Raw genomic sequence first — 13,049 nt, 5'->3', positions numbered from 1 at the left:
CTATTTTTTTTACTGACCTCCGAAGAAAAGGATACTACAGTTTGCTCATTCCACGTATCGCATGAAACCAAAAAAGACACAACGAAAAAATTCTACGCCTAGCAAAAGCATACGCCAGCGTCAAAGACGCGATGCAGACCATGCGTAAAAGGTTCCAGCACAACCTCGGCTCGCATTCTCGGAAAGGAAGGGGTGCGAACAATACTCAAGTCAATTACCACCACCGGACGCCTCCTGGCTCGCCCGGAAGAGCGTCATCCTAAAGAAAAGGCCCAAAGCACTGTGTACAAAAAATCCTGTCCTCAGTACCCGGCGTTGCAGGTTGGGACAAGAAAGTATTTCAAGGAAACGATGAAGGAGCACAAAGTTGATGTCAAAATTAGCGAAGCGCAGTAGCCAAGCACTGCGAGGCATGTGACCACAGGATAGTGAAGCAATCATTGTGCGCTGGAAAGGAAGTCAAATACGCGCACAAGGCTGCTGCTTCACTCGTGGCGCGTTCAGTAGATGCCAGAAAATATTAATCGCTGCTTCGGAAACGTACGCCTTTCCTAGGTTTGCAGTTTAGGTTCAGAGAAGTAGTTGCACACTATGTGTGTTTAAAAGCCAAGCTAGCTACAACTCGCCCGCTTCCACAACTTGATGAAGAAACCGAGTAAGGTTGCGGTGTTTTTCTGCAAAAACTCGGTTGGCATTCATCTCATAAATTTGCATCCGAAATCAACATCGAACGCTTTCATTTTAATCGCTTAGCTACGATTAAACGAGATGCCCTTATGAAGAGCTTCGATGCTTGCTTGCTTTTCTTTATTGTGCTTTGCTCTGCTTGCTTGGACACGTCGAACCGAGTATAAAATCACTAACCGAGCCTTGCTAAGCACGCCTCAGGTGGTCTGGCCGCACCTAAGCTGAGGAGAGCGACACATGCCTAAGCCTCTGTAAGGTTTCTTCAGGGGCTAAGTGAGCATGTTTCTACTTTTAAATGAGGCGCTTCTTTGGAATGGTGACAAGCCTCTCATGCGCGAGAAAATCGAAGGAACTGTGTCATGGTTCAGCCGCGCCTTTTCGACAGAAATCTCAAGAGGTCACATTAGGGACAAGCTCTGCACGTAGCCGCTCTTACGAAAGTGCTTCGAGCATAGTAAGCTTGCTTTGGTCACCTTTAATTCTTCGTCACAGCAGCGAGCGCTTCCGCTGCGAGCTTATGATCTTGCGAAAAACAGTGCAAGATGACACAGTCTAGGCCATATTTGTTTATGGACACGAACGCTTAGTAGTACCTCGTGTTGAATCTGATCGGCTGACACACTTTGTACGTCACAACGCACGCAGCACGAAAAACAACGCGCGCTGAAAGCTCGCTCGGGTGCGCCGAAGTATCCCCGGCTCCTCAACGTGACGTCACGTCGGCCGACATGGACGAGGTTTCCCTCTCCGCTGTTCTCCTCTCCTACGCTCGTGTGGGGCGCGGGAGATTTAAACATCGCGTTTTTAATTGGTGACTGCGCCACTGTTTCAGCAAAAATCGAAAAAATAATTTCGCAGACGTGAGCAGCAATGACACTACTTTAAAACCCTAAAAAATTAGCTGATTCGAAAACCGCCTCAGTATTCCTTTAACGCTCACAAATGCAACGTACTCTTTTTCATCGCCGCCGTAACCCGCTCGTGCCCTTCTATCATACTGACTTCGTTCCCGTGCTGCCAGTAGAATCACACAAATACTTAGGCGCAACCTTGTGCGCTGACCTCTCCTGGAAAACGCATATAACTAACATTATTTCTTCAGCTAAAAAATCCCCTGGTTTTGTAAAAATTCATCTTCGCGGTGCGCCCACGCATGTTAAGTTATTCGCTTACGAAGCACTTGTGAAATCGAAATTAGAATACGCATCACCTCTTTGGCACCCACATAAAACTTATATGACCAACGCATTAGAAGTTTCGCAAAACTGCGCCGTAAGATTTATTCATTCTTCATACCATTACAGCACGAGTGTTACGTATCTGAAATCGCGTTCAGGCATACAGCCACTCGAGCTGCGCCGCTGTCTTTTATTATTTCACAATTTATTTTACAACCATATACGAACTGCACCCTATATGGTCCCTCCGGCACGCATATCTCACCGCAATCTCCATCAACTCCAGATCAGCCGTCGTCGTGCACGCACCGTCACCTTCGCAGCTCAATTTTTTCTCGCACCGCAGTTGAATGAAATATCCTTCCCGCTGACATTGCAACAATCACCTGTCCCGCAAACTTCGCGCGCAGAGCATGCACCTATGTGTCTTCATCATAACGCATGATTACTTTATCTCACAAAACGCTGAACCCCCCAAAGCGCGGGGCTTTCCCCGGTGCTCTTCAATCTTGCTATGATGCAGCTGCCGGCCCAGCTGAGTGAAGTCGACGGCGTGCAGCACGCCCTGTATGCCGATGACATCACACTATGGGCCATGCAGGGCTGCACAGGGGACATTGAAACTAGCCTGCAAAACAGCGGCGGTGATAGGAGACCGCTACCCCCGCCGCTGCGGTCTTCAATGTTCCCCTCAAAAAACGGAATTTTAGCACCTCCCTCCAAAAGCGCACAACAAAAATATCTCTTTCTCTTGAGCCTGGTTCCATACGCGAAAGTGATGTGATACGGGTACTCAGACTCTACATCCACAAACACAGACGGCCAGACACTACGTTGGCCAAACGCCATAAGGTGGGGGTCCAGGTGGGCCGCATGGTCCGCCGGGTTTCCAACAAATGCCGGGGGTTACGAAGTAAGGATGCCTTGCGGCTGGCAAACGCCTTTGTAACCAGTCGAATTCTCTACTCGACTCCTTATCTGCACCTACGGACACAGGAGTCGGATGCGCTTGACGTCATCCTTCGCAAAATTATTAAGCGTGCCCTTGGCCTTCCCGTCACTACTTCAAACAGCCGGCTTATGGCTCTCGGGGTGGTGAATACTTTCCGGGAGCTCCGGGAGGCGCACCTTACAAACCGGTACACGCATTTGTCGCTAACGGAGTCGGGTCGCCGCCTTCTTGCTGAACTCCATATCCAATACACCGCTCCCATGGAAGACAGGTTTCACGTCCCAGAAGTGTGGAGACGTGCCCTCCACGCGCGACCTCTTCCTGCCACTATGTCACACGAAGACAATAATGGTGGGCGCCTGGTACGACCGGAAGCCCTAGATCGACATTGCGGCAAAAAATCATGTGTATACTACGTGGACGCCTCCAGTCCTCACCATGGGGGATGGTATTCGGTCGCGGTAGTTCACAACAGCAACATGTTTAACGGCCTCACCTTCAGAGCCCGTAGTGCAACACAAGCATAAGAGGTCGCGATTGCTCACGGGGCCTCACATTCCAATTCAAAATACATAATCACCGACTCGCGAGGGGCCTGTTGGAATGGCGGCCAAGGCTGCACTCCCTTCGTAACCTTTGGAATCTACCAAAATTGCGTACGAGATACGGACCCCGCACACCGTTACATTATATTGTAACCTGGCGGCCAGTCGAAGAATCAGGCGTGATGAACCATGAACAAGAGATGATTTAATGGCCGATGGGGCAGCGCGCGCGCTCCGTCCCGCGCCACTGCCAGCGTCGTCTTCGTAACATTGCAGATGAGTCCCGGTCCACGAAGCATCCGGGCCGTAGTGTGCCAGGAGCTGACGGCCGAGGTCCTTTGCACGCACCGGACGGCAGGGGCGGGGGGGGGGGGGGGGTGTCTTCACGTGTTAGCCTTGTGTCTTGGGTCGGTCTTGGGGCGGTCGGGTCTTTAAGGTCCCTGGCGTCAGTGCATCGTGTCCTGTGGTCCGGGCGGGGGACAGGGCTGGGGTCAGCGGCGAGGTCGGTTCAGGTCGGGCGAGCTGGGGCACGGCCGGGCAGAGCGGACCAGGTACTCACGGCCGACGTCCACTGCAGGCGCAGGACACCGAAGCTCCGGGACCAGGATGGCGATAAAGGTACCTCAGCGCCTCACACCAAATGTAACGTGGCGGCCAGCCGAAGAATGAGGCGTGATCAACCATGAACAAGAGATGATTTAATGGCCAGCGCGAGCGCTCTGTTGTTGTTGTTGTTCACCTCATGGGATGGCGCATACCGACAGAGGGGGATCGGCCAAGAAGAGGGGTGCATAGAGAGTTTTTGAGATTTTTTGCTTGTTTGTTTGGTTTTGTTTTCTGGGAAAAAATAAATAGATAAATTAAGTAATAAATAGAAATAGCAGAATGCTGGGGAAGAGAATCTTTATGAGAAAGCAGAAAGACCAAAATGAAACAGGACAAGCATAACGCACGCAGGAGCTGGACTCAGCAAGATCTCTAGCAGAGGGAGTTGATTAAGAAATAAATGAATGAAAATAATAATAATAATAGTAACTGTGGATAGAAAAAAAAAGTAAAAATGTAATGAGGTGTAAAAAATTAAATAAATAAATGAAGAATAAAATATTAGCAAGGTAACCGTTTAGATTCCAGTAAAAAATTTTGAATGGCGGTAAAAACAGACCTGTGGCTGTAACCGAGAATGGTGGCGCCAAATGACCATATGATCGGGCTGCTCAAACTAAGGCCAAGCTGTTGAAGTGGTTGCTCTAAATATCGACGTCTCATCATGGTGAAGCGTCGACAAAACAACAAAAAATGGTCTATTGATTCTTGTTCACCACAGAATGCGCAGACGGGAGAAAGCGCCAAACCAGACCTCTGCAAATAAAAATTTAAGGGGGGGATCCGGCAGCGCAGCCTAGTTAGAGAGACTTCAAGCTGTCGCGAATGGCATGATTTCCTGCTCCACGGATACTGAAGATGCAGGAAATCATCAGATCTTAAAATTGATCGAGATGTCATGCCTAACAAAATGCTTCTCCGAAACCTCGCTGCTGTGATGTACGCTGTAGCCGGGAGAATAGGTAGCACGGGGCCATTGAGGGACGCTTTTGCCAGGCTATCAGCCACTTCATTCACTGTCACACTGCTATGACCCGGTACCCATATCATATGTAAAAGGCTCAAATGGGGAGGAAGTAATGATAAGAAGGTGATTAGGATTGGAGAATCCATAGCTGAGGCAAGGGACAAGCACAAAGAAAAGGAGTCAGTAATGACAGCCGTTGCGGAGAAAGAAGGGTCTAGTTTCCGAAGAGCAAGCACCACCGCCAGAAACTCCGCTTGGAAAATTGGGGTGAAATCCGGAAGATGCACAGAAAAAGACCAATCCAGAAGCGGGCAATATATTCCCACTCCTGCCTTTTCATCCCATTGGGAGGCGTCAGTAGCAATCATGATGGAAACAGGTAGACTTTGTAAATGGTCTTTTAAGAATCCATTTAAAATGCTTTATGGTAAATACTTTGCATTCTTCGGGAAAACGTCATCATAGACAATTTTCACGGAAGGCCCACTCTTCTGTGTCGGAAGTATGTCAGACAGGTGTACATTTAACGGGTGAAGTAAAGATTCTACCAGTACTACCTGCGGTGTATGAAATCGAGGCCAGTGGATTCCAAAAAAGAAGGTCGGCTGGCAACAAAACACAGACGAGGAACGGTGGAAACTTGAGTCATATATCGTGAGGTACGTCTGAACAGTGAGAAACTTAAATCTAGATACTAAAGGTGGAATTCGAGCTTCAAGGTAAAGCACGTCGTTAGCTACAAATTTAGCGAGGTCAAGGCACAACCGTAGAGCTTCCCGCTCTAAAAGAACAAGGGGGCGAATTTTGTAAGCAGCTGAACCAGAAAACAGCACTGATCCAAATTCTAACATTGGTCGGACGTACATAACATAAATCATTAAAAGTGCATCTCTCCGCATTCCAGACCGGGGATTGCTTAATCTACGCAACATGCCCACAGCCCGAGTGCCTTTCGCTGCAACATGGTCAATGTGAGAGCGCCATTTGAGCTTGTCGTCATAAATGACACCAAGATATTTTAAAGACTGAACTTGGGGAATAATTTGTTGCTTGTAAGTTAGAGTCAGAGCAACAGGATCTTGGAGTCGGAAAACAAGGGTAGCCCATTTGCTAACATTTAAAGTGAGTCGTAGCCCACCCAACCAAATCTCAAGCAAGTTCAGGTACGATTGCAGACGCACGTAAAGAGATTGAATGTCAGGAGCAGCCGAGAAAAAAGCAATGACGTCCGCATAGACGTACGTGCGAATTTCGTGATGACTGGGAATTGAGCTGAGTAGAATGTTGAAGAGTATGGGCGAAAGGGTTGCCCCCTGAGGAACACCTCTAGTTTGTTTATACCATCCAGAGTTGACACCATGGAGTATACAATAAAACTGCCTCTTATCTAGGAACGCCAAGATCCAAGCAATTAAGTAGTGTGGAAACTGCAGAGTCTGCAGTCTTTGCAATAATATGGTGTGTTCCACACTGTCGTAAGCTTTGGCTACATCTAATGTAACCAAAGCAGCATGCATTTTTTGACGCCGCGCAAGGAGGATTCGACTCTCGAGGTCAACATGGGCATTCCATATTGAACATTTTCGACGGAAACCGATTTGACAGTGACTGAGGATATTATCACTATCCACAAACTCCGAAATACGTAGGAGCAAGACCCTTTCAATTAATTTAACCACATTGGATGTCAATGAAATAGGTCTAATATTTTCCAGAGAATAGCCGCCGCCATTATTTTAGGTAAAGGAATCACTTTGGCGAGTTTCCATTCAGGTGGAATCGAAGCATGATTGATGGAATCATTTACTAGCTGTAATAAAGAGTTAGGATACTCCTCAAAGAGGATCTTTATCATGTTTGACGGTACCCTATCAGGTCCAGGAACAGCTGATGGTAACCTCAGCACTATAGGCGAAAGTTCTGAAAGGGTAACCTGAGGGACAAGCTTAATCTGATCCACTGACGCTACACACACGGAGTGCAAAGGTAGTGCAGACGAGAAACGCTTCTCTAATCCTTTGGCAATGGTTTCAATGGTGTCTGTTGCTTCTTGCGGAGTCAAGACACATGAGGGAAAATTACCTGGGGCCGGTACCTTTTTCCGCGAGTGTAAAAATCTGAAAAGTGCACGTCGGTTTCCTGATTTCGTCAGGAAATAGAAACGCTCAGATTCATAATTGTCTTTAGCCCGCGAAATCGCGCGTTTAAAAGTGGCTGCAATAAACTTATAATCATGCCAATTTTTCGGGCACTGATTGTGGAGGAGCTTCTTCCATGCAGCCTTTCTGCGTCTGTAGTCCCGCGTACAGTCTGCATTCCACCACCTTGTTGAATTGGTCCCTTTTGATGTAGGCACCAGGAATTCGGACTTTTTGCGGCATTCCTCAATAGCCAAGCAAATGTCTTTTGAATTATGATCGTCTTCAGAACTTAACGCTAACGCAAGAGTAGAGCGCAAAGGAACCTGGAACTGGTTATAATTAATATATGATCTCAACTGTGAAGACGCTGGAGTTAAGCGGCAGTTAACCTCAAAAATAATAGGTATGTGATCACTAGATGTACCACAACCAACTGTCGACCAATTCAGAACAGGAACACAAGGGCTGGAGAAAGTTAAATCTAATACAGATACGGTTTGAGCCCGAAGAAAGGTCGGCAAACCTGAATTCATGCACATAAGGTTGTTATCTGTAACCCAATCCCAAAGGCGTTTGCCACAGGGATCTGTCTTATATCCCCACGATACATTGTGCGAATTGAAGTCGCCTGCCAACAGAACTGACTTGTGGCAATTGACTAGTAGAAGATCTAGAGGCCTTGAATCCTGCACACCATTAGGAAAATAAATTTTAACTAATGAGAAGGTATAGCACCCAGGAATTACAAAGTCTAAAGCCATCATCTCATAGTCTAGAGAAGAGAACTTGAAAACAATTTTGGCCCTGTGACAAAATTTTGAAGAAACGAGAATGAACAACCCCCCTCCTCTTGACAGGCGATCTTGGCGAAATGAGGAATAATTTTGTAAATGGAAATGTTTTTCAGGTGAAAGCCAAGTTTCTTGCAAAATGATTATGTCTGGATTAAGTTGTGATGAAAGGTAAAGTAAATCTGTTGAAGCTGAAATGAGTGACCGACAGTTCCAGTGGAGTATTCGTAACACCCCTATGGTGGCGCGATCTGAGCAGCAGCAACTGCCTGCCGCAAAATATTTTCCTTTGGCTTAGAGCCCAGCTGTTGTTTCTTTGATTTCGGATTTTGAGGAGAAGACGGGTTAGACATATGGGAGCCACTGCGTTTGAGGACTCGCGTATCTGTATCCATCATCTCTGCATCATGAGTGACTGGGACATCATTCGAAACGCCGGAGCTAATAATAGGAGCATCAGGACTAACTGGTTCCTGGGGTGGCGATATGACCGATAATGAAGGTTGAGAAAGCAACGATGGCAAACGTGTCATCTGTGAAGATATTGCAGATTGCATGGCCTGAGTAATCTGCGTAGCGAGAGCGTTTGAGATGCTCTCTGTGACAGTTGATACAATCTTTTCAATCATTTTCGTCACTGAGGCTTCTACAGCAGTCACTATGGCCTGCGAGACAGATGCATCGAGGGCGACACCTGAGCGGGCTGCCACACCCGCATAGCCATGCGCTCTTTCTTTAATTTCGATTATGGCTTCACGCCGCGAACAGCGTTTGCGGTCAATTAACTCAACAATGTGTGATTCTTGAGCCCGAGAAGGGCAATCCAGCGAATTTGCAGCGTGATCACCCCCGCAAAGGTCACACTTAACCTCCTGTTCGGTGCATGCAGTCGATGCATGGTCACTGCCGCAATTGCAACATCGCAAGGTGGACTTGCAACCACCAGCACTATGTCCATATCGCCAGCAGTTATTACATTGCAGTGGCTTTGATGGAAGGGGATCGACCCGGAAGATCAGTGGCCATGCTTTAATTTCTGACGGGCAGGAAGTACCAGCAAAAGTGGCAATGACTGATTCGGTTGGTACACGCACATTATTCACCTCCCGGCTACATCTCTACACAGCAACAACGCCTGCCGCGGAGAGAAGGTCGAGGGTCTCCACCGGAGTCATACAGGAGTCGACCCCACGGACTAGACCTTTTGTGCAGGCGAGATGGGAAGGAATAAAGCTGTTAACCGGAATATATCCCAAGGATGCGCAGTTTAGAAGATCCTTTACGCAGGATAGGTCTTGGGAACGGCACAGTATCCCGCCGCGTCCAAACTGCCTCACCTCAGAAATTTCCTCATAGAGGGACGTGGCTGCCTGGAGAGCAACACGAACAGTCCCTGGGTTGGACATTTTGATGGCACCACCATCCTTCGGCACCAGCGCCACAGGAATGCTGCGGACGCCTGTGCGTTGAAAAGCCTCCAGAGGCATCTCATTAGGCGATAGGGAAGCCGACCAGGGGGAGCTCCCCCGGCCGGCAGACTGCGTAGACATGAACTCAATTAATTGAACTGCGTGCGTTATCTACACAAGACAAAATGCGCAAAGGAGCAGGGGGAAAAACAGAAACAGGACAAGCCACCCAATACTTAGCCGATCCGCCTCGGACTGGGGCTGGCCGCGCAACTGCCAGCGTCGTCTTCTTCGTAACACTATATTCCCCTGCTCAGCAGGGGTTGCCAGGGAAAGAGGCAGCAGACGCCGCCACTCGCGCGCTCTTTCACAGGGCTGTTTTCTCCTCCCCACCCGATTAAAACCCCGATCTTATTCCAATCTATACCTCCAAAGATGTTACAACCTACTATCAAGACAGTCATCGCCTTTACCCTAGCCCATGTAAAGGCCTGAAGGAGGCCGATTAGCGGCTCCTTCTCCGCCTTCTCACCAATACAATTCTGTGCTCGGCAGCTCTAAAACATTTTGACACCTCCTTTAACGGCAGCTGCCCCCACTGTAGTGCGGTTCATGGTTGAAAAACGGCGCACAAAAGACTAGACACAAGAGTAAAGGCGACGACAGGACAAGCGCTGATCTCACAACTAAGGCTTTATTGCAAAAACCTGGGTATATAAGGAAGGCATAATCATGAAAACAAAATTGAACAAACAAAACTATGACAATGATAAAACTAGTGTGCGCCCGAAGCCCACAATCTGTCAAGAAACGTGATCTCGTTATCACTTAAAGCAACCGAAGGTTTGCTAACGCAGCCCCGTTGCTCCGTTGCGATGAAGTATGCTTCTGCTACCTCCCGCGTGGTTTGATCTCTGTGAGAATACAACACCTTTGCTTGGCTTAACAAAGCAGTGCACTTTTTCTTCTTGCTTTTCATCACTGCGCACCCCTTACAGTGGGTAACAAGATAAGATTGGTCATTGCCTTTATCTAAATTGTTGTTGTGTTCTTGCAAACGCTTATTCAAGCAACGGCCGGTCTGTCCGATGTAGCGGGCTCCGCAGGAAAGGGGAAAGCTGTAGACGACACACGTGCCCGCTACATCGGACAGACCGGCCGTTGCTTGAATAAGCGTTTGCAAGAACACAACAACAATTTAGATAAAGGCAATGACCAATCTTATCTTGTTACCCACTGTAAGGGGTGCGCAGTGATGAAAAGCAAGAAGAAAAAGTGCACTGCTTTGTTAAGCCAAGCAAAGGTGTTGTATTCTCACAGAGATCAAACCACGCGGGAGGTAGCAGAAGCATACTTCATCGCAACGGAGCAACGGGGCTGCGTTAGCAAACCTTCGGTTGCTTTAAGTGATAACGAGATCACGTTTCTTGACAGATTGTGGGCTTCGGGCGCACACTAGTTTTATCATTGTCATAGTTTTGTTTGTTCAATTTTGTTTTCATGATTATGCCTTCCTTATATACCCAGGTTTTTGCAATAAAGCCTTAGTTGTGAGATCAGCGCTTGTCCTGTCGTCGCCTTTACTCTTGTGTCTAGTCTTTTGTGCGCTGTTTTTCAACCATGAACCTATACCAACTCGCCCAACTTAACGTTCTACTAAGTGTAGTGCGGTGTTTTCGGACTCCTATCATATCGCGTGGGCCTGCCCATCCAACCCGGTCATTCCATCCATCCCCAAACCAAACCGGGAGGACTGGGAGGGGACCCTGCTTAGCTGTCACGAATTATAGACCAACAAGCGTTAGTCGGGCGAGCCCGGGCGGCGGCCACCGCCACCGGGGTCCCATACTAGGGACCTCCGCCTAGTGTTTGTAAGGATCGATTCCTTACGGGCTGATCCAAACATACCTCCTGTTCCTTCCAAATAAATGTTTTCACCACCACCCCCCACAGTGCGGGCCTCGCCCATCAGTGTTACGATCATAATGTATGGTGATTCCAGGACAGACTAGAGTACCTGTCTGCAGGCGCCTTAAACTTCGCTCCTCCATCTTACTAAGCTCTTTGCAAGGGCCTGGAAGAGGCGGTGGTTGTCGCTATGATGCCGACAACCACCGAGATATGCCGAGATATGCCGAGATATGCGAGATGCCGAGATATGCGAGACACTTACTGCGTAATTCCCTGTCCTCAAATACAATTTTCAGTTTCTTCATTAGGGCCCCTCCTTCTCATTATTCTTTCACTCCCACTTCCTCCCGTCCTGTACGGTGCGGTTAAGGTGTCCACTGAGATGACAGAGAACTGCGCCGTTGCTTTTCCTCAAAAGGTTTGTGTTCAAAGGGCAAGGCACTGCGCCGAGGGGGTGGTGGCGTTCCTCCCTTCTGTCACGGTGCGGTTGGGGTGTTCACCGAGATGACAGAAAATTACTGCAGCATTTACTTTCCTGAAAAAGCGTTGCGTTCAAAGGGCAAGGCACCGCGCGGAACGGGTGGTGGATGTCCTGCCTTCCTGTACAGTGCGGTTCGGGTGTCCACCGAGATTACAGAGAATTACAGCGCAATTTCCTTTCCTAAAAAAGCGTCGCGTTCAAAGGGGAACGCATCGCGCAGAATGTGTGGTGGCGTTCCGTGGAGAGAGAGAGAAAAACTTTAATTTAACAGGAATTCGGGGCACGCCCCAGGGTCCCCGCACGACCTCACTGCACTCAAGTGTTAAGGTTCCTAAGGTTCATAACACTGGCAGCACGGCCGGTGGCGATGGTCTGCACGGCCGCGTCCTCCGAGCGCAGCAGGGTCTCCCAGTCCTCCCAGGTTTTGAGGTTCTCTAGGTCCCGCGGGGGAGGGTCCGCCGGGCAGAGGGAAAGAATGTGGAGGGAAGAAGCGAACGGTTCTGGGCATAGGGCTCAAGCAGGAGTGGGGAAGGAGGGATGATAGTGGGTTAGGGTAAAAGGCGAGGGGAGAGTATGTGTTTGTAATCTGCGCCAGAGTGTTGCGTGTCTGTTATCTAGGGTGGGGTGGGGCGGGGGGTAGAGCTGGCGAGAGGCTCTGTATGCCTGGGTCAGCTCACTGAATGAGTGCATGCGATCCTTGGTGAATCCCCGATCCGAGGCCACCTGAGCCCGGTTTAAAGAACCTCGGGCCAAAAGGTTGGCGGCCTCGTTTCCGGGATTCCCGGAGTGCGCAGGCACCCATATCAGCTCCACTTGGCGGGGCGGGGGTGCATCGGGCGAGTCCAGGATGTCAAAAGCAGGGACATGAACTCGGCCTCGAGCAAAATTTAGAATCGCAGTTTTAGAGTCAGCTAATATATACCGGGCTTCCGTGCGGGTTATAGCAAGCGCAATGGCGGCTTCCTCTGCAGCCTCTGGGGATGTGTCTGGAGGGAGAGGTAGTGTGAGGAGCGTGGATGAAGAGGAGTCCACCGCAGCTGCTGTCGCTTCATCACCGTGCAGGCAGCGTCCACCCATACGGCGTCCGGCTCGGGGCCGTACGCTCGATGGAGTGCCTTCGCACGGGGTCTGCGGCGCTGCTCATGGTGGGACGGGTGCATATTCCCGGGAGCGGCCTGATGAGAAGCTCTCGGTGAAGGGATCGTGGGATGGCGAGCAGGGTTGGGTCGTTGGCCGGTATTTTGATTCCCAGGGAGTCCAGGATATACCGACCTGTGGATGGTTTTGTGAGCCTGATGTATTGGGCCTGTTGGTGGGCCTCCACCAGTTCCCCGATGGTGTTGTGGAGGCCCAGGCCTAGTAACCTGTCTGTGGGTGTGTT

General features: G+C 49.3%; 1 protein-coding gene across 1 annotated transcript in view; it reads right to left on the bottom strand.

Annotated features, from left to right (window-relative positions):
- Positions 1-9,354, bottom strand: part of LOC149361470 (uncharacterized) — a 441,205-nt gene extending 431,851 nt beyond the window's left edge. The window contains exon 1 of the mRNA XM_089568088.1: positions 9,205-9,354. Within this exon, the coding sequence (XP_089424214.1) occupies positions 9,205-9,354 (150 nt within the window). The remainder of the gene's footprint in view (positions 1-9,204) is intronic.
- Between the last annotated feature and the right edge of the window lie 3,695 nt (positions 9,355-13,049).

Source organism: Amblyomma mixtum, chromosome 2, assembly GCF_055824585.1.
Source record: "Amblyomma mixtum isolate Tamu chromosome 2, ASM5582458v1, whole genome shotgun sequence".
NCBI classification, from domain to species: domain Eukaryota; kingdom Metazoa; phylum Arthropoda; class Arachnida; order Ixodida; family Ixodidae; genus Amblyomma; species Amblyomma mixtum.
This window is presented reverse-complemented; position numbering and strand designations above follow the sequence as displayed.